The 26,284-nt window shown below is 40.6% G+C and overlaps 1 protein-coding gene across 7 annotated transcripts in view; it reads right to left on the bottom strand.

The window, feature by feature from the left end:
* The window catches only part of dysf (dysferlin, limb girdle muscular dystrophy 2B (autosomal recessive)), a 107,874-nt gene that overhangs the window by 14,694 nt on the left and 66,896 nt on the right, over positions 1–26,284 (bottom strand). For all 7 annotated transcript variants that reach the window (XM_085450667.1, XM_085450668.1, XM_085450669.1 and 4 more), the window contains 10 exons: positions 24,730–24,828; positions 10,677–10,805; positions 10,271–10,426; positions 9,999–10,090; positions 7,438–7,608; positions 6,672–6,814; positions 2,719–2,858; positions 2,506–2,594; positions 2,302–2,397; positions 2,079–2,220 (listed from right to left, as the gene is read on the bottom strand). In XM_085450667.1, coding sequence (XP_085306793.1) covers positions 2,079–2,220; positions 2,302–2,397; positions 2,506–2,594; positions 2,719–2,858; positions 6,672–6,814; positions 7,438–7,608; positions 9,999–10,090; positions 10,271–10,426; positions 10,677–10,805; positions 24,730–24,828 — 1,257 coding nt within the window. The remainder of the gene's footprint in view (positions 1–2,078; positions 2,221–2,301; positions 2,398–2,505; positions 2,595–2,718; positions 2,859–6,671; positions 6,815–7,437; positions 7,609–9,998; positions 10,091–10,270; positions 10,427–10,676; positions 10,806–24,729; positions 24,829–26,284) is intronic.

The raw sequence follows: 26,284 nt of genomic DNA on the forward strand, positions 1-26,284 counted from the left end.
TCAAAAGTAATTAATTACTTAGTTACTTAGTTACTTTTTAAAAACATGATTTACAACCTGAATAGGTGAAAAAGTGATAGATCTTTCAGCCCAATTCTACTTTTTCTGCATAATCCATACAAAATGTAATTAAATGCAAAAGTCTCTTTTTAAAACTTGTTTTATCAGTTTTAATCTTTTAACTTTATACATCAAGCAAAAATTAAATTATATGCACCATTCTCTGACTGGAAGAAATTTGTTTAACATTTATTTATTTTCTGCACATTCCAGCACATAAAATAAAATAAAATATGTTTTTTGTGTTTACACTCACTCTTTCAAATAAATGCAAGTAAAACACAGCAGAAAATAAATAAAGTCAAAGACTAGCGGTCCTGTTGCTCTATTTTCACCTGTAAAGCAGGAGTGAGGTAGGCGGAGGTTTGCCCTGGTGCAGGTGTGCTGCGGTCAGTGGAAGAAACTGCGAGTTTCTCTGTGAATTTCCCATTACGTCGTAGAAGTTTAGGGGTTTTTTTCGCTGTAAAGTTTTCTTCCAGTACTTCCATGCTGTTGTCACGAACGTCGCACTCGCTTACGTCATTGTCATGAGACATTCTTGCAAAAAAAAAAAAAAAAAAAAAAAATCACGGTTTTAGTAACGCAGTAACGCAGAGTGCTTACGGGAAAGCAACAATAATCGAATTACCTTTTTTGCAATAGTAATCCCTTAATTTACTCGTTACTTGAAAAAAGTAATCGGATTACAGTAATGCATTAATGTAACACATTACTGCCCATCTCTGATTACAATACATCTCAGGCATTCCTTCCAAATATGTGTTGTTCTATAGCAGCCACAAGCTTTTTTGTGCCACGGACCTGTTTAATGTCAGACAATATTTTCACCGACCGGCCTTTAAGGTGTCGCGGATAAATACAACAAAACAAAATGATATGACCAACACAAAAAAATGCAGCGTCCTCCTGAAATGTGCCAACAACATTGAGAGTAACATCCTCTGCCCCTTAATGCTCTCTGGTCACTATGGTAACATGTAAATAGTTCTTTCAAAATAAGACTCACAACTACAACACGGGAAAAGACCCAGGGAAACCGAGTTAACGATAAAAACCCTGAAAACCATAAATTTCAAGTCTCAAATCGTGCGGCACGGTACCAAGCGACTCATTGACCGGTACCGCTCTGTGGCCGGGGGTTTAGGACCGCTGCTCTATAGAATACATTTTCTATAATAATTTGCATATTATTTCTGCATTTCTGTACATCCCACCTTAACCCTAACCCTTGATGCCTGTGAATATTTCATTATTGTAACAAACTATAAACACCTCATTATCCCTGTGTTTTTATGTTCAAAACGTCAAGTATGTCAGGAATATCTGTGCTCCAGGATGATTTTCAGGAATAGTATTAATTTCAAATGTTATTGAAGCATAGATTAGTTAGCATAGTAGCAACAACACTACTCTTAAAAATGTCATCAGGTCACTCAGAACGTTCTCGGTTTTAAGTTAAAGTATCCTAGTATTCTGACTTCTCTGTGGTTTTTAATCTACTTGTGTGGTGCGCTGTGACAGAGGTGATGACGTACATGTGCTTTAACTACTGAGGGGTAGCTCGTCCCTGCATTTCCTCTACTTTGGTGGTCAGATGCTAAAATCATACCCTGGCGAAGTTACAACAAGCTGGATGGATGGCATTTCCAAATGGGAATCCTCACATTTACTTGAAAGGTTAGTTCACAGAAAGTGCATTAGTTACTCACCACTTATTGAAGAGGAAAATGTAGATTGGTAGCCTAATTGTATCAGTGTCCAAACACAACTTTCAAAGCCCAGTATAAGTATTCCCAGAACACCTTTCTTTCAAACTTTTCAACACTCGTCTCTTCGTTGGTTTCTAAACCCCATATGCAGCATAATAAATTATTGTCAAGTGATTGCTAAATTTAGTCTTAAAGATCATGACGATGGCATGAAATCACAGCCTCACCACAGTGGATTTTATGTCCCAGTGGGTCTAATTTATTCAAACCAAACACAGGGTCCTTCGCTGTATTTGGGCTCGTTGTTACCTTTTTGTCAACGACGCACAGTTGCTCTGCTGGTAAGTAGTTGAAGGGAAACAGGAATCTGTAGTTGAAGTTCCCCTCTCCTCCCAGAGAGCGGTAGTGGACGTCTGTCTTCTGCTTGTTGTGTTCATGTCCGTCGAGCCAGCTGAAAGACAGAATCAGTTATTGTGACCCTCACCCAGTTTATTTAGCTTTATTTTGAAGTTAAATGATTTGTTCCTCTTACCCTTTGACATAAATGTCGCTCATCTTCTCCCCGCTGATGCTGACATCATCCAGGATGACATCACTGGTGTTCCAGATGATGCAACGCAGGAAGAACCTGAAAAAAAAAGATTCAATTACCTCAGATACTGACTGACTTGTTTTGGTTATCAGAACGGGAAATGGATTTGCCTTTCTTGACATATTTGTGTGTTTGTGTTCCTACTTTTTGGCCTTTCGTGGCGTGATGTTGAACGGCGGTCCAGGTGGTCCCAGAGACTTGGGGAAGAGGTCAACCCACATCATCAGACGCCCCTGACAGAGAGCACCGACAAGCAAACAAAAGGTAAGAAAATGCTCAGGAAAAAAAAAGCGGGAAAGGATGAAACTGAGAAGAACTTAAGCACACACACAAGTGCAGTGTGTGTGTGCGTGCTACCTGCTCTATGTCAGGTTGGAGCGGGCTGTAGAGTGGTCTGCTTTCCACATGTTCGGGTACCAATCCCAGTTTCCTCAAGATGTGAAGGGACAGTCGCTCCTTAATCGGGCCAAGATGACGTTTGGACACATTTTTGTCCTCTGAAAACATGACACACACACAGAGACACACACACACACACACACACACATGCAGAGATTAGGGTTTAAGTACAGGGCCGGGCCACTCAAGAGTGGAGAATGGAAATCCAGAATACTGGGCAAACTGGGAAGCAAGCAGGTCACTTAGGAATAATTCATTATTCATACGCACATACACACTTAGTGAGACACTAACACACTCTAAAGCATTGGTTGTTCTCTCTGCATCACAACCAAATGAGGAAAATCTTCACGGCTTCCAAGCAAAATGAAAATATCAAGCTAACGTCAAAAGTTTATGACTGTAAACTTGGAGTCACCTCGGCTGTAAGAGGAGAGGAAGGAAAGACTGAGGAGGCAGAGGAGAGGAGGGGAGATGTGAAGATGAGAGAGGAAAATGAAAGAGGAGCAAAGCAGAAGGACGAGACTAGGCAAAAGCACAGAGGAGGGATGAGACGAAGTGGAAAGCCAAAAGAGATATTTAATTTGACTTCTGAGACAACAAACCCACAGAAAAGAGAACAAGAGAAGCAATTCATATTAAAACTAAAAGGAAGAAAAATACAACCGAAAAAAAGAGGATGGAGAGCAAAAAGTAGAGAGGCACAAAGGATGGAAGAAGAGCAGAAACTCAAGACAGAAGGTGAATAAAAGAAACAAAGTGAAGAAAGAAAAAACAAACGAATGTGACAAAGAGGTGGAGAGAGCGAAGAAAAGCCAAACTCATGAGGGGAGGATGAGGATCGTGGCCTTTTGGCCAATTAGCAGCCTCGCTTGATGGACAGCAAGCTGACGCACAGTAACCGCGGCAACTGTGGAAAGAAAACGCTGCGGCAGCGCTCCTCACCAACCGAGAGACGACCATGATGTTGACGTTGGCTCACAAGAACGCACACACACACACACACGTACCATAAATCACCCCCCCCCCCCCAGAAAAAAAAAAAAAACGACAAGCGTGACCCCCGCACCGTAGCAGCCTGCATGGAACATATGTGTGGGTCGGCTTTGTGTGCACACAGGGATGATAATGAATCTTGAATATTTATCTCATCACTCCACTCTTCAGGTGGTCCTGCAGTTTCACTCCCCCACCTCCTTTTTCTTCTCTACACCTCCATTTCTTTAGTGGCAGAGGAGGAGGGTAAAACTGAGGCATTGGGCAGGGAAGGAGGGGGTGATGAGGGTGAGAAAGCATCAAAAGAAAGTGAGTAGAAGGAGTGAAATGTTGGAAAAATTGAACGGGGGAAGCAAAGAAGTAGAAGAGCAAGGAGAAAGTACGAAAGGATAGAAGGGGAGCAAATGAAGGGGAGGAGGATGAAAGGCAAAACCGAGAAGAAAGATGATGATATTAAATGTAAGGTGCGATTCATTTGAGAAAGTTTTTTTTTTCCAAGAAACCAAATGTTGAGATCACATTGACTCACAGTGTTAGTTCAGGTAACTGTTAAGGCAAGTTCTTCCTTAGACACCTCAGGATGTTACTGAACACTTCCCTGTTAGCCCTGAGGGGAGACTTAATCACAGCGTGCTGTGATTGACCCTGTGGATGTCTGATAAAGCTACAAACAACTAAGGGAGACAGAGCTTTTGCCACTGTGGCCCCGAGACTGTGGAACTCTCTCCCACTGAGCTTAAGATCTGTGGACTCAGTCGTTCTTTTTTTAAAAAACAACTAAAAACACATCTTTTTAGAATTACATTTTGTTAACTTTTGCCTGTTTTTGTTTTATACTTCGTCATCCCTGTGTGAAGCACTTTGTGATCTTTTTATCTAGAAAGGTGCTATATAAATAAAATTTTACTTTACTTACTTACAAACGTGCTCCTGGTTTCACTCCTGACCTGCTGGTGCCTGTTGGGGGTGACTGTACCTCAGGTTATCTACTAATTGGAAAGATGGTGGTTCGATTCTTGGCTGCTCCAGTTTGCATGCCTTGGGAAAGATACTGAACCCTGGGTTGTATTCATTGAAGTGTGAATGTCAGATAAAAAGCACTTACGTGCAGAAAAAAAGAGCTTGTATGGATGATTAATTTTATTTTTATAAACTGTTCTGCACATGTGGAAACATGTGCTTTCAAACTAGACTAGAATAGAGCTTGAAATCAAAAGCGAAAATGAACAATATCAACCCAAGAATAATGTAAATCCCAACAAATATGGAGAGGGGATGGTGGAAAAGAACACGTAAGAAGGAAAACATCAGAGACAGAGAAAGAAATTAAGGTGCCAGAAAGTTCGAGATAATGATGAGAGGACGGTGACAAGGAGGTAAAAGGAAAGAGAAAAACAAGAAACAACAAGAGGGAAAATGAGGGTGATGTAGACGGCGTGATGGATGCTGTGAAGAGCAGAATCATGGGGTCAAACTGAAAGAAGAACAGAAAAGATGAAGAAAGAAAAGCAGAGAATAGAAAGGAGGAAGAAAAGCACAAATAAAGGAAGAAAAAGAAGAGAGCGAGGGGGATATGGGTGCAGTGGGAATACAGTGCAGACTGATTTACTTGCTGTAAATGTACTTAAGGGGCACTGAGCATACGTGAATATGTGGACGGTACAAATCTGCGGTTTGTATTTTTGGTAAGCAACTTAATCAGCTGTGTGAAAAGTGTGTTTGTGTTTGGCGGAGCGACGCTCTAATCAAAACACAAACAGCATAACAGCTGCTAAGACCGAGACATGTCCACCAAAGCTGGTAGAACGCCATTTAATATCTGATCTGTGGAGTCCTTTTACTCAATTTAAAAATGTTTTACTGTTCTCAAATCAGATTTCTTATGTTTTTCATGATGGCATCCCTGATTTGTTTATTTATTTAGGCATTTAGCCATCATTTGACAGTGAAACTGAAAGTGAGACCTTCACGTCTTCTGCTCTGCCTCTGCTCCCACTCACTGCTGTAAGGTTGTAAACTACTGCTCTTCTTTGTGTTATGCAGTATTTGCCCCAGTCCTCATTGCTTAGCTTAAATACTTCATCAACCAAATTTTTATATTAGACAAAGTGAAGTCAGCTAAAAGATCTCAAAAACAACAATATGGACTATGGCGAAAAGGGGTTTGGAGGTGGTAATAGAGTCCCTGTGCAAGGTGAATATAGGATCTGCAAAAAGGCTTAAGTAAGTTTTATGTGCCAAAGCACCATCCACATGGATGGTAGGACCCAGGGTTTGCCAGCAGAACATTCCCCAGAGCATCACATTATCTCGGTGGGCTTGTGTGCATCCTGGTGCCAGGTGTTCCCCAAGTGAGCAACGCGCAAACCCGGAAAACATGATTCATCAGACTAGGCCACCATCTTCCATTGTTCTGTGGTCACTGTAGGTGCTTTCGGTGGTGGACAGTAGTCAGCATGAGCACTCTCACTGGCCTGCAGCTATGTAGCCACAAACCCAGCAAACTGTGACTCTCTCTGTATTCTGACACCTTTCTATCAGAACAAGCATCGACATTTTTAGCAGTTCGAGCTACAGCAGCTCGTCTGTTGGATCAGACCACACGGGCCGGTCTTTGCTGCCATGTGCATCAGTGAGCTTTGGCCACCATGACCCTTTTGCTGGTCCACCACCGTTCCTTCCTTGGACCACTTCTAATAGAAACCGACCACTGCAGACCGGCAACATCCCATAATAGCGGGAGGTTTGGAGATGCTCTGATTCAGTGACAGTGCTCTAAACTGTATGCCTGATCAATGTACAGCTCAAGTATTTCATATCTATATACAGTAAATGTATCAATATAATGAACGGTATAGATTTATTATTGCACGTGTTTATATACTTCAGTTGAATTGTGAGGAATGGTCACTCACCGAGGTCGTCAGCGATGTATCGTTCTCCTTTGAAGCGGACTGCTTCGTCTTCATAGACTGGCTTCCGCAGATTTCTTCTCTCACAGAATCTGTATAGCAGCTGCGTGGGTGTCAGCTGGTCTCGCCACTGGTTTACTCCAGATCTAACAGGTGAGAGACAAAAAAATAATATAAATAAAGTCTTATTTATTTTGTTATATCTGTCTATAATCCATCCATCCATCCATCTTCATCCGCTTTGTCCGGGGCCGGGTCGCGGGGGCAGCAGCCTAAGCAAAGAGGCCCAGACCTCCCTCTCCCCAGCCACCTCCTCCAGCTTGTCCGGGGGAATACCAAGGCGTTCCCAGGCCAGCCGAGAGATATAATCTCTCCAGCGTGTCCTGGGTCTGCCCCGGGGCCTCCTCCCGGTGGGACATGCCTGGAACACCTCACCCAGGAGGCGCCCGGGGGGCATCCTTGTCAGATGCCCGAACCACCTCAGCTGGCTCCTTTCGATGTGGAGCAGCAGCTGCTCTACTCTGAGCCCCTCCCGGATGGCCGAACTTCTCACCCTATCTCTAAGGAAGGCCAGCCACCCTTCGGAGGAAGCTCATTTCCGCCGCTTGTATCCGCGATCTCGTCTGTCTATAATCATTGTCAGAAAAAAAAGGTTTTGTTCTCACATCCATTTCTGTTGGGTGACATCTGGAACAGTTCAGGGTCTAATTTTATCAGTTTAATTGAAATTCAGTTTAAGCTTAATAAACAGAAAAAAATGTCTCCTCACACATGATATGACTGTGGCAGGCCACACATGGCTCCATATTTGGACAGGAAGCGGTTCTCCAGGTCAATCACCGTCTCGCCGATCTTCTCGTCTTTGGTGAGCATGTCGTGGTCGTACAGCATCACGCGAAGGTCCTTTTCCAGTGGGAGAGAACATGTGAGCTCAAACATCCTGTAGAAAAGGAAAGCAGAAAAGGATTTTCAGCTTTGGTTCAGGCATTAGGAGCTTTCCAGTGGCCTCTCACGCGTTTGTGTGACCACATCAATGACAGGAATTGTGATCACATTTTAAATGCATGTAGAAGTGATTGAAATGCAGATACAATTTTTGTGGTTTTTAAGGCCAAAATTATGTCCTAACATGCAATGTCAGATAAAACCTCCTGGAAAAGGAGCATAAATCTGCACGTCCACTTGAAGGAACTTCTTAAGTTTCACTCCTGTGATGAGTAATGTGTGCTGGTCTGCTAGGACATTTGTCAAGGCTATCCCCCTGTTGCCGTCTTCATGAGTCTATGGAAAGACATTTTAGCAGAACGCTGGTGTGCACTGACTTGTCACACTGACTGAGAGCAGTTTACAGCCAGCAGTCGGAGCTCTGATGTGCACCAAGTTTCTGCTCTACTGTGGTCTGGTGCTCTGATTGGTTTGTGTGTAGTGACCCCTACTGGCAAGAAAACACACATAAGGGCGAAGGACACAAAATAGAGTAACAAGCATACGAAAGAGTGACAGAGTGAATTCAGTATGTGTGCTTATGGAAATAATTCTGAGTCATGTATTTAGACTGGATCCTCATCATCCTCATCATCATCATGTAAGACATGAGTTTGCAGAGCTGTCCCTGTGTCTGTCTGGTTTCTCTGGGTACTCTCACAGTCCAAAGACATGCACTTAGTGGGGTTAGGTTAAATGGTTATTCTACATTTCCCATAGGTTTGAATGGTTGTGGGTCTGTGTTAGAACTGGGTCAGACTGGCGACCTGACCAGTGTGTACCCCGCCTCTCGCCCTATTGTAGGTGGGATAGGCTCCTGCCCACTGTGAAGCTGAATAAGGATAAGTGGAATAGAATAGTTAGAGGATAGTTAGTTGGGTTTTTTTAATCAAGATTTTTTTGTTTTATGAACATTTTACAATGGATTGTCTTTTAATTATTTTAAGAATCCATGTTTTATTATTGTACCCTCTTTAGTTTCATTTTGTCAGCTTCTTTTAAAGTCATTATATTTTATTAGCTCTAAAAAAGATAGAGAGAAGCTTTAATAAAATTATACAAAAGTTCTCTATAACACTGCTTCATGCTAAATTTATGCAGCAATCACCAGAGCTGGATTACCAACTAAGCAAAGAGGCCACCTGCTGATGACGTCTCATACTCAGCTGGTTTTATTAGTCTCCAAAAAAGTCTATTTGCTTTATCGACCACCAATTGATTACTTTTTTTCAAATAACTTTTAATTATGCTTATGTATATGATGGTTGAAGTTGATATTAAACATGGCAAATGAGCAAAGGTTCAAATAATACATTCTGTATATGTATAAGTAATCCCTGTGAGCACAATGCTCAGGTTTCAGGCAGTTTTTGTCTGCTCTTAGGCTCTGTATGGTGTCAGAGTGGATGTAGTCATTAGAGGGAAACTGCTCTGTCTGTGAGCACAATAGCCCCACCCAAACCTTCTGTTTGTAAAGGACATCCAATCACAGGGAAGTTAGCTTAACAAGGAGGTGGCCTTAAAAGGAAGGGCAGTAAAACAGCTAGAGGTAAACAGACAGAGGAACAAGTCCTAATATAAGATTAACAAATATTTGAAGTTTGCAAAGCGACTCTAGTAGAGCTCAAGAATAAACATGAGGATGTGGAAATGAGCATAATCAGTCCCAGAGTGCTGAATATAAACAAATGCAAAATTTAAACTTCAGTTTAGTTAAAGAATAACATTTAAAAGTTAGTTTTTGTACTGCAACCTCAATTATTATTATTTTTGTCCAAACTAGGAATCAGCCGGGACATACAACCTTCATCCCTCTACACATACACAAAGATTTGTGGCACAGTTAGACACAGACTGAATCCACATCCTTTTAACTTGGGGACAGATTGGGACCTTTATACATGATACGTGACAACAGTGCAACATGTGTACACTTCATCCTACCCCTGTGTAAATTGTGTAATAAATAGTTTCTCATGGTATATTTTCCTGTTCTGTATTTTGTTTTTTAACATTTTATTGATATTAAGACATTCAATATAAAACAATTCATCAATTAACAGGAACCCATGGGTAGGTATTCAGTTCCCTGTGAACCATTGCGGTTTATGGCACTGAAAATGTCAAGTGGTATGAAATATGTGCCAGGGTGTGCTGGTTTGCATGGAATAACAGAGGATAGAGGAGTGAAGTTTAAGGAAGCCTGCCTCTAGACCAGAGACTCTGAATGTCTGTGGATCGCCTCCGAGTCAGCAAGATCGGGGAAGTCCAGACTTTTGGTTTTAGGCACAGATAGACAGAAAGGGGGGAAAGAGGGACAGACCAAAGAGGCATTAGTGTACGTACTTTCCAAAGACTGGGTCCAGTGTACAGGGGATGTAGTTTTCATGGTCGTTGACTGACTTCTTCCCCAGCGTGATCTTCACATACGGGTCACACTGAGAACAACAAGCTTTCTGTTAACTCATGTCATCTTCTATTTCCTTGGTATCACTTATACCCTCCTTGGTACAAATCTTTTCCTTGACCTTAATGAGTATCCTAACCATGAGTACCTAATTCTGGTTACATTTTCTAGCCATCCTCTTCTACATTTCTCTCCCTTTCTCCCCTTATACCTTCCCATTGGGGTCTTTGGGCTGGAGTCCATGAGCCTGGATGATGTAGACTCGGACCAAGCACTCCTCGATGCCATTGGGAGGCAGCTTTCTGAACTGCCTTGGGGGAACAGGGGCACCGGGGTCATCTGGCAGGGGGTAGATCTTAAACATGCCCTGGTTCATAAGGGAGAGGGGGTGGAGGGATTGTGAATTAAAGAAGTAGATGTGAAGTGGTGTAAAGGAAGCTTTTAAATTAATAAGTACCGACAAAGATGAATGAATCGAGATAAGCTCTAGGCACAATTTAGCATGTGATATGTGATACGTAACTTCACATCAGGCTGCAACAACTTGCAATGTGGCGACTAGAAGAAAATGGCAAATAGTGAGACTCGACCGAACAACTTTTAAACTTTGCATTTACCTTGAACTCTCCCACCACTGAGGGATCTTCTCCTTCATCTTGAGTCTTTCCTCTGTACAGTTTGAATGTTTGGCAGAAATCAGAAAGTCCTTTAAAATCCTCGATCTTCTCCAGCTCCCGGTCATACACCTGAGGAGGAAGAGCAGAGCGGGATAGGAGTTTATTTAGCCCTAAAACAGGTCTATTTTAATAGCTGACTCACACATTACAAAGTAATAGATACGTTTGGGGCAAAAAAAAAAAAAAAGAGAGAAAGAGGAAAAGCAGAATAAGGAGGTAGGAGAAAAAAAAGAAAAAAAAAGACATTTAAGAGAGTGTAAAAGAGGGGCAGAGATGGATGAAAGTCCACAGCGCAACAAGATGTGGAGATGACAGAATGAAAGACATGAAAGTCCATTCGCACCAGAACCTCTCGCCACAAGAACAGTTTCTTCCCCTCTGCTGTTGGACACATGAACAATAACCACATGACTGTCCCCGCCACTAACACATGACCCTACGCTGTGTCACTGCATCATTTCATGTCTGGCACTGATCACCACCTGCACTCATGTATATATCTTTCTACGTAGCACTCATAATTCTTATTCTCATGTATATATCTCATGTATATCTCATGCACATATCTTTCTTTCTACATAGCACTTTAATTCTTATTGTTTGCACTGAAGCACCGCAGCAAATTCCTAATGTTGTAAACCTCAACATCTGGCAATAAACCCATTCTGATTCTGATATTTTAAATTACAGAAGACTCAGAAAGGAATAAAAGGAAGAGACGCTTGGGGTATGGAAGGAGGACACATCATATGCTTACTATTTAGAGTAGTGAACATGAAAACATCAGAGCCAATGAAAATTGGTGAGCAGACAAAGAGAAAGAAGAAGAGGGGCTGTGAATGTAAACGCAGAGAATGAGAAAGAAAATGCTTTTTGGATCTGTCGCAATCAACATGTTTAAAATTTCAAATAATGAATTCAGAGTATGTAAAAGTAATCCCTGTGAGCCAAAAGCTCAGCCTTCAGACTGAGGTTTTCCAAGTCTTGGATCTGCATGATGTCATAGAGAGGGGATATCCCCAAGGCCTCAATTATACTCTGTTGCAGACAAGGACACAGGCAGCTGGAGGCACCACGGCTGAGTAATCATTCCTGTTATACTTCACTGAAGTCCACTGCCTCGGATGCATGCAGATGCATGCAACGCAAAGTGTCCACAGAGGAGACCACCTGATGTTCAAGCCTTTTATGAGGGACAGCCAATCACAATAAAGTTGGTCAAAATAGGGAAAGCCAAACATGGATGAATTGAGGTCCAGTAAAAGATACACAAGGCTTATTTTAAGCTGTGAATCATGCAAAGCTAAAGAGCTCATCAATATATAAGAATAACAGTGGTGTTTACATCTAATTCATGTTCAGTTTTTAAGACATTATCAAGTTTATCAAGTTTTTTTTCAAATTAGATACACATGTGTGAGAATTCAATGGGTCCAAAGCATGACTAGATTAATTTGTTTTCATTAGTGATGATTTTCTACTTCACTAACTCAGTCAAATTCATTGACTTTCTTCAGCTTATCAAGTTCTGGAAAGTCACAATCTAGTATGTGAAAGAGGCAGCCAACTGAAATCTCATATTTGTCACCAGCTACAGGTTGTGACACCAGTCACTTTTGTGTTTGAAATTTCGCATCTGTAACAATTATGATGAAAAAGTAGGATAGACTGAAATGAGCTCCAGTCACACAGGCACAGAGACTGATCTGTGACCATCTGGCAACCATCTGTGAGGGAAAAACACATATTCCCCAACCAGTTGCGAGTGGCTGTTGGATGTTAATGGGATTTGCTGGTGAAATGCTTGCTAAAGTCTCCACTTACGCAGTCCAACAAACCAGCCAGTGACCCTGTGATAACAACCTGTTGCTGGGGGAACATGTGCACTCCCAAATCTCATTATTGGAAGATTGTTGTTAAACAAAAGGCTGTTGTTTCTTTCTTCAAATGTTTTTTTCAAGTTATGCAGAAACTAAGACAGTGGTCTTGCAAGCACTTTTTCAAAATGAATTGAAAGAGGGAGGAGAAAGGTTGTGAAAGCAATGAGATGCTTTCCATTTACTTTGTTATTAAACTGGGAAGGGGAGGAAAGAGGATTGTTCGGAAATGAGGAGAAACAAGGGGGTTGTGTTGGATGAAATGAAGGGTGTACGGTTAATGCTGTGAAAGGAGAGAGGTGAAAGAGTTGGAAAAGCAGGAATGGGGGCAGGAACTGTGGAAACATACCGACGACGGGGGTGATGTAAATGAATGAAAGGTCTGGAAACAGCGATTCATTTCAGTACTTCAACACCAAACCCAAAAGGGCAAGGCAGAGCATGGAGAAAAAGGCTCTGGCAAAGCATATACAGTTAATAATGTATAGGATACACACAGGTACTAAACAGATACCTTGCTGATTAAACCACGATATGATTAAATCATATCACTTATAGAAAATGTACTTAGAAATTACGTTTTTGATATAAAGTTTAGCTAAATTAACCTTACATGAAAAAAAAGACAGAAAATAGCAAACCTTTCTCGATCAAAACGTTAAAGGTCACCTTCTCAAATTCACCAGTTAACAGTTTGCATTTTATTTTTCTTTCTTTTAAAAAAGCTCAAAATAACACTTTGAACTTGTACTGACATCTACCATGAAGCAGAGACTCAAAAAAGCCATTGGTTCTGACTAAGAAATAGCTGGCTTGTTCTCAACAGAGCAAGACAAGTTTGGAAATGCACCCAATACCAATGGAGATGGAAGGCGGTGGGAAAGGAGACGCCAAGAGACAGGCGAAGTCATAACAAGGGTGGTAACAGCGGTGTCTTTGTGACAGAAGCAAAACTAACCAGTTCTGCTGTCTGTTGCAGGGCAGAAGCAAAGATGTGAAATGAGTGGTCAGAGTGTGGAAGCAGTGGAGTAAGCCCAAGGTTTGAGAGAACATCACTGTGTGGATTGAAAAGGACAGTACAAAGAAGGTAAAATGGAAAAATTAGGAGATGAGGTAAAGGCTGATGTAAGACAGCAAGAAAGTAAAAAAAAAAAAAAAAAAAAAATTGCAGCGCACCCACTAGAAACCACAGTGGCAATCACAGCTCTTGTTCCTGAATGTCACCAGTCAAAGCTGTTTTATGACTTGGTTTACCAAATTGTTTAAATCATGAATGTTTTTTTTTTTAATTGCTATAAATCACTTTAGTGCTAGCTAACTTTTAGAGTGTTACAAGCTATGCACTAGCATTAGCATTATACTCTTTCTTCTAGCCTGTATTAACTTTAAGGTCATTGTACACAATGAGATAAACCATGTATCATGTGCCCTGCATAAAAATCAGATGTGACAAACATGAACTTAGTGAAATACCACATAAAAAACTTCAACTGACTCTTGCTCATGTTTGGATGCTTGATTAGGACTTGGTGTCACATTTAAATGCAATGATAACCCTTTAGGCTACGTCCACACTAGCCTGGATAGATTTGAAAACAGCGTTTTCATCCGAAAACGCTTCGCGTCCACACTAGCGTTTTCAGTCGTTTTCACAGAGTTGTGTGTCCACATTGAAATGGACGAAAACGCTTACGTTCCAGTACTGTGCATGCTTGAAATGCAAGAAGATTCGACCTGCCTCATTTCTGTCTGCCGCTTATTTCTGTCTGCCGCTTATTTACTCTTTGAAACGTCGCGGCAAAATGTCGAGGAAAGGCACAGAGTTTTTTTAAATGGACTAACAATGATGTGGAGTTGTTGCTGCGAGTAACACAAAAGTAGAAAGTAGAAAAACAAAAAAAACTGCTGTATAATGCCCTCCGCTATCTTAGTTTAATTGGTCACATGACTGCATCATATGACTAACATGCATCATCGTTTTACAAAGTCTGCGTTTTCACTGTCCACACTGCGACGCGAAAGCACCATTTTCAAATGTATCCGTTTTCGAGAGCGTTTTGTAAACGCTGCGTTTTCCATGAGCGAAAATGCCGTCTCAGTGTGGACGAGAGGCCAAGACGGAGAGAAAACGATGCGTTTTTAAACAAAAACGCATTAGTGTGCACGTAGCCTTAGTGTCATTTGTTTGCATGTTTCAAACCAGAGCATTAACACGGTCTTGACTGTGCCATATCTCCTGCCTTTTTAAGTTTAAGTTCAAAGATGTCTGCGTTGCTGAAACTGGAGCTAATAAATCTTACTAAACGGTAGGAAACACAAAATACATGTAACTCCATACAGATTATTACAGCTGTAAAATAGTAGGGGAGAGCGGGGTAAGTTGTCACACGGATAAGTTGTCACACTGTTCATAACTCCAACACTAGAGGCTCTATCTCAAAAATGAAATAGCCACTTTGTGTGACTTCTTCTTCTATAGTCAACCTCCTGTTCACATGTAGTCAAGACTGCTCTAATCTGAGGTGAGCACATCTTTTTTATTTTTTTGACCTAAAAGGAAAAATAAATCACTTTAAATTTTCGTCAGTACAACTTTGTTAGGTATAGATGTTACAAATTATTATTTTACACAAAATAGAGGAGACATTAACGTGTCTTTTGATACTTCAGCTGATGTGCTATGTTGAGCTAACCCTGACATTTAGCCAAAATTAGCATAAATGTCAGTTTGGGGCAAGTTGTCTCATTAACTTTGGGGCAAGTCGTCACATGTGACAACTTGCCCCAGTACAAATAAATGCTCCAAAAAATTGATATTGTAATTCATTTGTATTTGTAATAAGGTTTTTGAAGAAAGGAAGGAGAGGCAGGAATTAAGGAAGGAAGGAAGAAAGTAAGATGGTTCGAAATTATCAACGAAAGACAGAGCGTGGCAGAACACCACCTGACATTATGTTAAAGGCAGTCAGGCAGGTAAAGATGCAGAACAAATCAATCAGAAGTACAGCAAAGGATTTTGACATAAATTACCGTACTCTAACTCGGTATTGTCAAAAGATTACCAGAGAAGAAATTGAAAGTCAGACAGCCATGCCAACAACAATGGTTGGTTATACAACGCCAAGGAAGATTTTTTCCCCTGATTTGGAAAAGCAGCTTGTTGAATATATTACTAGGTCAGCTGACATTTATTTTGGTCTGTCACCAAGTGAGGTCAGAAAGCTTGCCTACCAGTTTGCTGTGGCACACGAACTGAAGTTTGTGCCTTTGTGGGCAGAAAAAGAAAAGGCCAGCAAAGAGTGGTTTACAGGCTTTTTAAAGCAGCATACAACATTGTCACTGAGAAAGCCAGAAGCAACTAGCCTTGCCAGGGCAAGTAGCTTCAACAGAGAGAATGTCAATGCTTTCTTTGACAACTTAGAGAAAGTGTTATGCAAATATGAGTTTGGACCAGGAGACATTTGGAATGTTGATGAAACTGGGGTCACCACTGTACATAAACCAGACAAAGTGTTGGCCAGACGTGGATTCAAACAAGTAGGGTCATTGACCTCTGCTGAAAGGGGAACCCTTGTCACACTGGCCTGTGCTGTCTCAGCCATAGGGAATAGTTTACCTCCATACTTTATTTTCCCACGTGTCCACTTCCATGACCATTTCCTGATCAACGGGCCACCTGGCAGCAAAGGAGGGGCAAATTCCTCTGGATGGATGAAAGACACACACTTTGTTGACTTCCTGCAACATTTCAATGAACATACAAAGTGTTCAAAGGAGAAGCCCTGTTTACTCCTTTTGGACAACCACGAGTCTCATCTGTCCATTGATGGACTCAATTATGCCAAAGAAAATGGCATAATCATGCTGTCATTCCCACCCCACTGCTCACATCGGCTCCAACCATTAGACAGGTCTGTCTGCGGGCCACTAAAGAGGCACATCAACAGCACGTGTGATGCCTGGATGAGGAACAACCCTGGGAAGACAATGTCCATTTATGACATTCCTGGGATTGTGGCAATTGCATATCCTCTGGCTGCAACCCCATTGAACATTCAGGCTGGTTTTAGGGTGGCTGGGATTCAACCTTACAACAGAAATGTATTTCTGGAAGCCGAGTTTGCACCATCCTACATCACAGATCGCCCTATTCCGGACCCTGCCCTGCCAGGCCCCAGCACCACCTCTGCACTGCCAGGCCCCAGCACCACCTCTGCACTGCCAGGCCCCAGCACTACCTCTGCACTGCCAGGCCCCAGCACCACCTCTGCACTGCCAGGCCCCAGCACCACCTCTGCACTGCCAGGCCCCAGCACCACCTCTGCACTGCCAGGCCCCAGCACCACCTCTGCACTGCCAGGCCCCAGCACCATCTCTGCACTGCCAGGCCCCAGCACCAACTCTGCACTGCTAGGCCCCAGCACCAACTCTGAACTGCCAAGCTCCAGCACCATCTCTATCACGAGCTCACCCTTACCCAGCACTGCAATTACTGACAGCGGACTACCAACTCCAGAGGACATCCGGCCATATCCAAAAGCTGGCCGCCGAAAACCATCCAGCAAAGGAAGAAAACAACGCAAATCAGCAATTCTAACCGACACGCCAGTGAAGCAGCAACTAGAAAAAGAAAAGAATAAGGCTGAATCTAGCAAAAAGCTGTTTCAAAAGAGAGGGACGCGAGGGGGGAAAACATCTGGACCTATGAAGAACAACGCAGCTAAAAGAAGAAAAATAATTCAAGAGTCATCATCAGATGATGAAGAGTGCGTCTGCCTTGTCTGTGTGGAGCCATTTTCAAACAGTTGTCCAAAAGAGACCTGGGTAAAATGCGTAAAATGCAACTAATGGGCCCATGATGCTTGCACCTCAGGCCAGGCAATTTATGTGTGCCAGAATTGTGACTCTGAAGTTGAGTCTGATTAATCAGAAATAGGGCATCTGTTTTGTTCAGAGGATAAACATGTTAAGTAAAGCAAGTTATTTGCAGCATTCCATTCATTTATGATGGATTTATGTGCAAGCCAGAGAACATTTGAGTTTAAAGTTCAAACTAAAGTTTTCTTTCTACTTAATGTTTTGATTAAAATGTGTATTGGATTGAAATAATTGTTTTTTTCCAAATTCTCTTGGCATAATTGTTCAAATTTCCAGTTTTGGTTTGAATTTAACAATTAAAATCAATAATCACAATTAAGTATTTGTGTTCTTATTTTAAGATAATCTAGTGTGACAACTTACCTGCCGATGGGGCAAATTGTCACAAGTACACATTCTCCATTCAACAGTCTACAACTCCGTAATGAGATAAGATATGAAAATGTAATGAATACATCATATGTGCCCGAGACTTCCTTCTTTCATTTGGTGAAACATTTATTACGTTGTGATGTATGGTGCTCAGTAAGAGTTAGTCAGTGTGAAAAGTGTGACAACTTACCCCGCTCTCCCCTATATGGAGAAATATTAGCTTTGATATTAGCATTGCTAGCAAAGCATAGCATTATCTTTGTGCTAATCATTGCGTGTTGACAGAGCATATTGCTATCATGTCTGTCTAACACAGCCTTTGTCTTCATCATGTTTAAACCATGTATTTAGCCCGATAATGTAAAGTAAGTTTTATGTGAACTTTTTGGTGCTTTCAAACTTATTTTATTCAAACACTGTTGCAGCTGAAGCATCATAGTGGCAAAACCCAAGGCTTTGTCTGACAGCAAACCCATGCATTTAGCTGTACTTCAAACTTATCATCAAAATGAAGCTGATTTAAATGATTTTGAATGTCACATGGTAATTGGTGACAGACAGGCTGGTCTGAGTATTTCAGAAACTGCCGATACTAGGATGACCAAATGGAGAGTGGTCAGGAAAAAGAGAAAATATGCAGTGAGCGGCACTTCTAGGGGTAAAAATGCCTCACTGATACCAGAGGTCAGAGGAGAACAGCTGGACTGCTTTGAGCTGTAACACAATAACCAGGGTGTTTTCTATTTTCCAAATGAAAATTTGCAAAATAGTATCTCTTAATTCACAAGAAGATTGGCTACAGTAGCAGAAGACCATACCGAGTGTCACTTATGTCAGCCAAGAACAGGAAACGCAAGCTACAATTCACACAAGCTTCTATTGTCAAAACTGGACACTAGAAGATTGGAAGGACATTGTCTGGTCTGAGGAGTCTCGTACAATATGATGATAAAAACATATGTTTAAAAAAAAAAAAAAAAAAAAGGTCTTTCTTAATTTTGACTTTTTTCTATAGTGATAGCGGGGAACTGGCCACACTGAAGTTCAATTCAATTCCGTGTTATTTATATAGTACCAAATCACAACAACAGTTGGCTCAAGACGCTTCATATTGTAAGGTAAAGACCCTACAATAATACATGCAGTGAACATTTTCATTCATTCTGATGAAGAAAATCTTTGTGGTATTTGCTTATTCTCTAGTGGATTGCATTATTCTTCCAGACAATTAATTTTATTCTCCCATTTATGCCAGTTTATTTATTTTTTTAGCAAAGTCTCTATTTTCACTTGTTCTCAAATATTTAGCCCTTTTCGAATGTCATTTTCTTGTCCACCTTCATATGAGTGGCACACCAGTGTGCTAAATTGGTGATGTAACCGAAAAAGTTTTTGCAGCAGCGGGAGGAGATGGAAACAGAACCAGAAAGGTGACAAAATGAGGGGAGCACAAAGCCAAGGCTGAGAAGAAAAGTAAACAAATTTTCCTCAGGTCAGAGCAAGGGCTGGAAACTGTGTCTGCTGACAGTTGCTACCCAAAGACAGTGAAAGGTCAGAGGAAATCAGAAAAAGAGGTTGAAAAAGGTTGGAAACAGCAGCTAATTTCTCTGTGACAGTAGCAGATCTGAGTTAAGGACTTGTCAAAGACATAAAGGAAACAGAGTGGGAGAAAAGTGGAGAGGGGCGGGGGGGAGTAAATCAAAAGGAGGTGTTGGCACCGAGCTGGTCGGTGAAAGGGTGAAAGTGAGGCAACGTGACGATGGAATCAGTGGCTCACTGGTCATTTCACTAGTTTCCATCCAACTGTCAACTGAATTTTGAGCAAAGTTTTGAAATGTCGCAAAAACTCAGAGGTGACTTAGATGTGTTTCCATCGGCCAGGGTGAAACCATTTAATAGGCTCCTGACTGAAAAAAATACAACCACTAGAAAAATGGAAAGAGTCTTTCAAGGGTCAATGACTATTGGGCAAGATGTAATTGTTCTCTACTGTGCCATTTAGTTTGAGCTCTACTTTAATGGTTTCATATAAAGAAAGAGGCAAAGAAATATTATTTGACATTACAGCACATATAGCATGGCTTTTATGGAAAATCTCTGGATGTTAAAACCTATTTTTAAACGTTTTTTTCATTAGATTCATGACTAACTGTGTTGCTATGTGATTTAATAATATTAATAAATACACTTAAAGCCTATCAATTACTAATATTTTACTTTTAAGCCCTTGATTTTGACTTTGTACAACATGTATGTCAGGGTACATGCAGACAACCTGTTGTTATTGCTGTGATGATGTGAAAGGGCTTTCAAGGCAGAGGTTAGAGCTCTAATTAAAGAGTAATAAAAAAGGCAACATTCTGACATGATTAGTCATTTGTTTGGGAATCAGACAAGAGACTGACGTGTGCTTTGAATCCCGGTGGAAGGAAAGGTCGCCGTTTGGGCCAAGAGAAACGGGATAAGGGTTGAACAGAGCGTGGGCGATCAAGGGTTGCTCCTGGGATGGCGGCAGACTCTTAAAGGACCAGACTATAGACAAACATTGACGACGGCTCATTTCGGAGTCGCCAACATCAGAGCACAGCCTTTTCCCTGAATCTCTCCCACTGTGGTGTTCCCAAAGCAAATTCAACATGGATGAGTCATGGATGAAGAAGTTAGGGAAACGGACAGAATGTCACGATGCCGAGACTTGTGATGATGGAGCATGAGAAGAGAGGGGGAGGAGGGGAATGACAGACTGACAGAGTGAACTGGCATTAGGGCAGATAAATGATTTAAATGGTGAGGTTTAGAGCAATGAACGGGTTTTAAGAAAAAGGAACAAAGGCTAAAGGCGTCTCCATCTTTTTCATGTTTTCTTATTACTTTCTCAGTTTTTTATTCTTTCTGCTACTGTTACCTTTACCCTATTATACTCTCAGAAATAAGGGTATGGTAAAAGTCAATTTCTGTCCATACAAGTCCAAGGTGCATGAATTACACATCAATTAATTGTTGGGACTCCAAGCATAGCTGGACTGGCCATCGGGCATACCGGGCATTTGCCCGGTGGGCCGCTGGCGATTTTTTGTTTTTATGGGCCAATGGATTTTTTATTTATTTATTTTTTTTATTTTTTTAGGAAGGGTATATATAATGAAAGGTGTTGGATTGGCCAATTGGTCATGATCGACTCTGGGCTGGACCAATTACAGCCGAGGAGGCCAGATGCACCCTCCCCCTTGTTTAGCAATCATGTGATTTTCGCGCATTGCATGCTGGGAACTCGTGGCAAAACAATCCAAGTACCGCATCAAACGCAAGCATTTGCAGCACCGCAAAACGTTCATTCTCCGGTTCCAATACCTTCTTGTTTTTTTCTTTGCCGCACAAAAAAGGAATGTACAAAACAAAAGGAGAACCATGCCGGTCCGTACAAAGACAGACTCGACGAAAAGTCAAAGAAAAATACGAGGAAAAAATCAAAGGAGTGAAAGGGTCAGACCCTTACGAGCACACAGAGGGACAAAAGACGTTAGCGTGCTGCCCAACTTTCACCACGCTCAGATTTATAATCATACGGTTCTTGGAGTGAGTGCATACACTCATGAAGTTTAGTAACTTCAGGTCACTGCAACAAGCCCAGGTACAGTTTACCGACGGATGGGTACAGGACCTTGAAATGCACCGTGTAGAACGAAAGACCATCGTACGAACAAAGGTAAGTTTACCAGTCTCACAAATCGTCGTCATAAATACACATTCGTTAACCGTTTATTAATAGGACCTTTGAGCTCAACGGTAATTAATTAGCAGTGGAAAGAATTTCTGGTAGCATTACAGAAATGTAGCAGTGACAATAATATTGTATGCTGTAATCGTACTGGACAATTAGTGATACAAAACAACTGTTTTATCCTGTGAATAAAAGTATATGTTTTTGTCAATGTACCATGGTAATAACAGAAGCGAAACGCAATATTGTGTCAGGACAATTTACTATTTATGCACAATAAATAAAGGAGCATAGCGCGACAATTTCTGTTCAGCGCCAGACTTGCTTGTAACCTATATCACCAATTATGTTAAGAAAAATGACGCATTAACTACAACAGCAGACTGACCTTTGTGGGAATGCTTGGAGCAGACTAACATGTGAGCTGGAGTGTTCTGAGACATTATATTTGGTATATCCAGACCATCCGTCGGCTCTTACTTCGGAAACATGGCTTAAAAAATTTCTCTTCAACGACGTAATCCGATAAAAAAAAAACAAAAAAAAAAACGATCTCTTTACCCGTCGGCTTCCCGTGGCTGTCATGCGACCGGCTATTGCAGTTAATAATACAACAGCTTCTTGCCATTTTTTGGGTTTCTTTTTATCGCTGTGTAACTGAGTTCAATTGAAAGCCTGCGTGCGCTAGTACCGCTTGCCACAACTTCCCAGAATCCTTTGCGGTTTTACCCCTGAATGATGTCACATTTTCAATCTTTATCCTGGTGGGCCGGTCTCTAGTCAAAATGCCCGGGCCGATTTTTTGTCCCAGTCCAGCCTTGACTCCAAGCTAACTAACTATGAGCACATTTCCGAAAGCCAGTGTCCCCAGATAGAAATGGTGTAGTCTTTCACTTTTACATCTCAAGATGCAATATTTTATTGCTGTTTATTTTGGGTAAATTAAAAGCATATACGCATACACTGAAAAAAGGACACGGGCCATCTCTTGGATTTATGTAAGCATCTTAGGTGTATTTAACGGAATTGGAATTTAACGGAATGTTTTATTGTTTCTAAAAATATCTAATAAGGCAATCTAATACATTTGTTGCTTTGTAAGATGAAAGGTCCACTTTGTACATTTACATTAAGTTTCGCAGTTTATGTCTGCAAGACACAAACTGCAAAGTAAATACCAAGGGTCTAAAGTATAATGGTGGTTCATTAAGGGGTACTTTCCCAGTCCCAAAAAAAACTGTTCCCCTAGAAATAAAACAAAAGAAAAAAAGTGTCTGTTTATTTAGTGACAGTGTACATGCACATTGATGGAGATGTTAAATAAGCATTTTGGAAGATAGTGTCAGATTACCACTGAATAAAACTGTCTCCCCCCCCCCACAATGCACGTCAGGGTTATTTTTATGACAAAAGCGTCAACAGAAGAAATACAAAACCCCAAAACAATGTACAACCCTTTTCCAATTATTATGTGACTTACAATACTAATGAAAAAGAATAAAAATACAATAAATACTATGTAAATTAAATAGGTAAACTCTTGTAATTGAACATGATCTTTATTTTTGGTCTGAAACTACACAAATCATAAAAATAATAGCTGCAAACCTTTCAGCTCAAAGCTGACAATTACCTTTTAGCGTCTATTAATCTTTTATTTATGAAGGCCAGGAAACCACACCATATACAATAAGTAAACTTTGTGGAATGTGAGTTAACATATGCCTTAACAGGGAAAAATGGGGAATGTGTGCATAAATTTCATATTATTATAGAAATACAAAGATATCACAAGAACTTACATATTTCCTCAAATAGTAATAGTATGTAGTGCAGTTTTACAAGATGCACATGTCGCATAAAATTATTTACTCATGAAAGCAGCCCCAAAGAGCGCAAAGACAATTAAACAATGAAACAATTACATTTTTTAATTTGTCATGTTCCTTGGGTTCTTTTTTCCTTTGACTGTTTTTGGCTATTTTGTATTCGACTTTTGATTATCTCCTGTTATTTACTTATTTATTGTTTTACGTTTTAACTTTGAAGGATAGTTTTCTTTGATAGTTTGCATTAAAGGCTTGCCTATTGCTTAATATTCAGTCTGCAGTGTCCTGCATTTGGATCATCTCTCTTACTGTATTCCATAGTCCTTCATAGATGATAAATGGCCTGCACTTTACATTAACCCTTTACATTAACCTACCACCTGAGCCACAGCTGCCCAAAAGCTACAGGAGTGTTGTTGCACTGATGCATTGACAAAGCAGAGGTTAGAAAAAAGTTTAAACTCTGTGACAGCAGGTGTATACAAAAATTATTCAGGTAAGTGCACTTATAATTGTACTAATTTAGCAGTATCCATAACATGATTTGCTTAGTGCTCTGGTGTGATGAGGCAAAGACACTGAACATGCTGGCACACTGAGTCATAAGTGAAACCATAACCTTGTGCAAAGGTTTTATCAGATTTGGCAGAGTTCTGCTGACCAATGGCTCAACGAATTCATTTACATACATCTGCTTCAAAATAACTTCAGATATGCCTTGTAGGAATAAAGAAGACACTTCTCTCACCATCAGCCTCCCCATTTAAACTAAATTTAGTACTAAACCAATGCTATCTTACAAGCTGTTACATTATTGGTGTTGGTTCATGCTTCAGACAGCTGGAACTTTGAAGTTTTACATTTTGTCAAATGTGAGTCAGAATAATCGAATGTTATTTCAGATTTATTAACTGATTAAGCAGCCGTCCACAACTGTCCCATTTTCTCTTGGGAAAACGAATTGTCCACCCCTGGATGCTAAGAGGTTAATAAAGGGTTAGGTGGTTAATTTTCTCATGGATCAAATGGAAAAAGTAGGGCTGCTGCAAAGGGCTGGACCAGTAAAAGATGGATACAATTAATGCTTTGAATTAACTTACCACTTGAGCCACAGCTGCCTAAAGAATATAGCCAATTGCATGTTCGAATATATGAATTCCCACATCATACTAGACAAACTTAATAAGAATCTTGTATCTAGTTGTAACATATGTATTATTTGCAAGCTTCATTTGAAAGATATATACATTTAGTTAAGGAAAAAACAAAAAAACAACAACATTTGTTTCCTACAAGCACTTAACACACATCCTTACCTTGAGAGTGTCAAAGCCTTCCTCCAGATAAGTCGCACACTTGTTTTTCTCTCCAGTTGATGCGTAGAACTTACTCCACCAGTCCATAATCTCTTCTCCCTGTTGGTCACACAATCAGATGTCAGAGTTTGGAAGGTTGAATAGGAGGTGCTGAATATAAATAAGGCTGTGTTGTTTGGTAAAACCCAAATGATACTTTTGAATCATTCAGGTTTGCTCTGCATGCAGTCTTATGGCTTGCGTAATATTATTTAAAAAAATATTTGTGTTGGTTAGACTTCATGTTTGCGTTACTTTCTTGCTGCTTCATTTACCTGACGAGTCAAACTAAAAATAAATAAATAAATACTTGAAAGGTCATTTCCAATTCCACCAAATTGTCTGTGGCTACTGAAAGTGATTTGTGTCGTTTATGGGCTGTGTTTGTTTGATATCTGAACTTCTTCTGAAGAACCTTTGACCTTTCAAACCTGTTCAAAGTCCTGCAGTGAGTGCTATTTGACTTTGTAGAGCACTGCAGCGCTTTTCATGATTTTTCCAATGATCACATGGCAACATCGAGTTAGCCAAGTTACGTCAACACAAGTAAAAATTGTCTCTGGTGACTCCATGGCATTAAGGTCATGGTATATGGGCGTTCTGAGGCAATGGAAACGGGCAACACTGGGATGGGAACTGGCACAAGGTGGACGAAAATCAACATGGACATAAGAAGAACCGAGTTATGCCAAAAGAGTCCAAAAATGTATATTTATTCATGAAGAAATTAATTATTCTGCTACCTTGCTCCAAGCTGTTTTTCACCACGTCTCTCTATAACCTAGTAATATTCTTCAGGAACAAAAAATACTTGGTGCTTTCATTGTCTTTTTTGGGTGTTTTATGCTGATCAGACGAGGCCAGATGTAGTGAAAATGTGAAAATGTTAACTACCTTCCCGAAAACACAAACTCACTGAGGCTGGACTGAAGTTATCTACCGAGAGATTGGCTGGTGTAGTTCATCTGATTAAGGGAGTATGAAAGAGGTCAGACTAAGTGGAATCCAAGTTTGTAATTTGTGCGCAACCCTAAATTTAACATACCCCTGCTTAAATTTAATACCATTTAAAGTTCTGACAAAAAAACCCATAATCTAAAAAAGGTTTTTTAGTGTTAGAAGCAAAATGCCTCTTAATTTGTTTTCTCCAAACGCATTACTTCTCAGTCTCTGGAAAACATTGATTGCTTTGATTTTATTGTTTCCTAAGTATTTCTTTCTTTTTTGGAGCCAATCTCCAGCTGAAACTGGGACTGTTGTGTAGGGCTGCACCAATAACACAGAGGTCAAATGAATATTAAGCAAAACTGAGTTCAGTTTATTGGTGTGGTCCTCCACAACAGTCCTTGGCTCTTACGAGGTGAGAAACTGGGATGGTTGTGAAGAACCGCAACAGTAAGCTTATAAAGAAATAAAATTAATACGGAGTAATATTGAGCTCATCCTATTGATGCGGCCGCCACAATAGTCCCACTTTATAAAGATAGAAAGTTAATACTAAGCAGAATGGAGTTGT

Source organism: Copadichromis virginalis, linkage group LG3 (genome assembly GCF_057382275.1).
Source record: "Copadichromis virginalis isolate Kocher_CV1m ecotype Utaka linkage group LG3, C_Virginalis_male_GT1.1, whole genome shotgun sequence".
NCBI lineage: Eukaryota > Metazoa > Chordata > Actinopteri > Cichliformes > Cichlidae > Copadichromis > Copadichromis virginalis.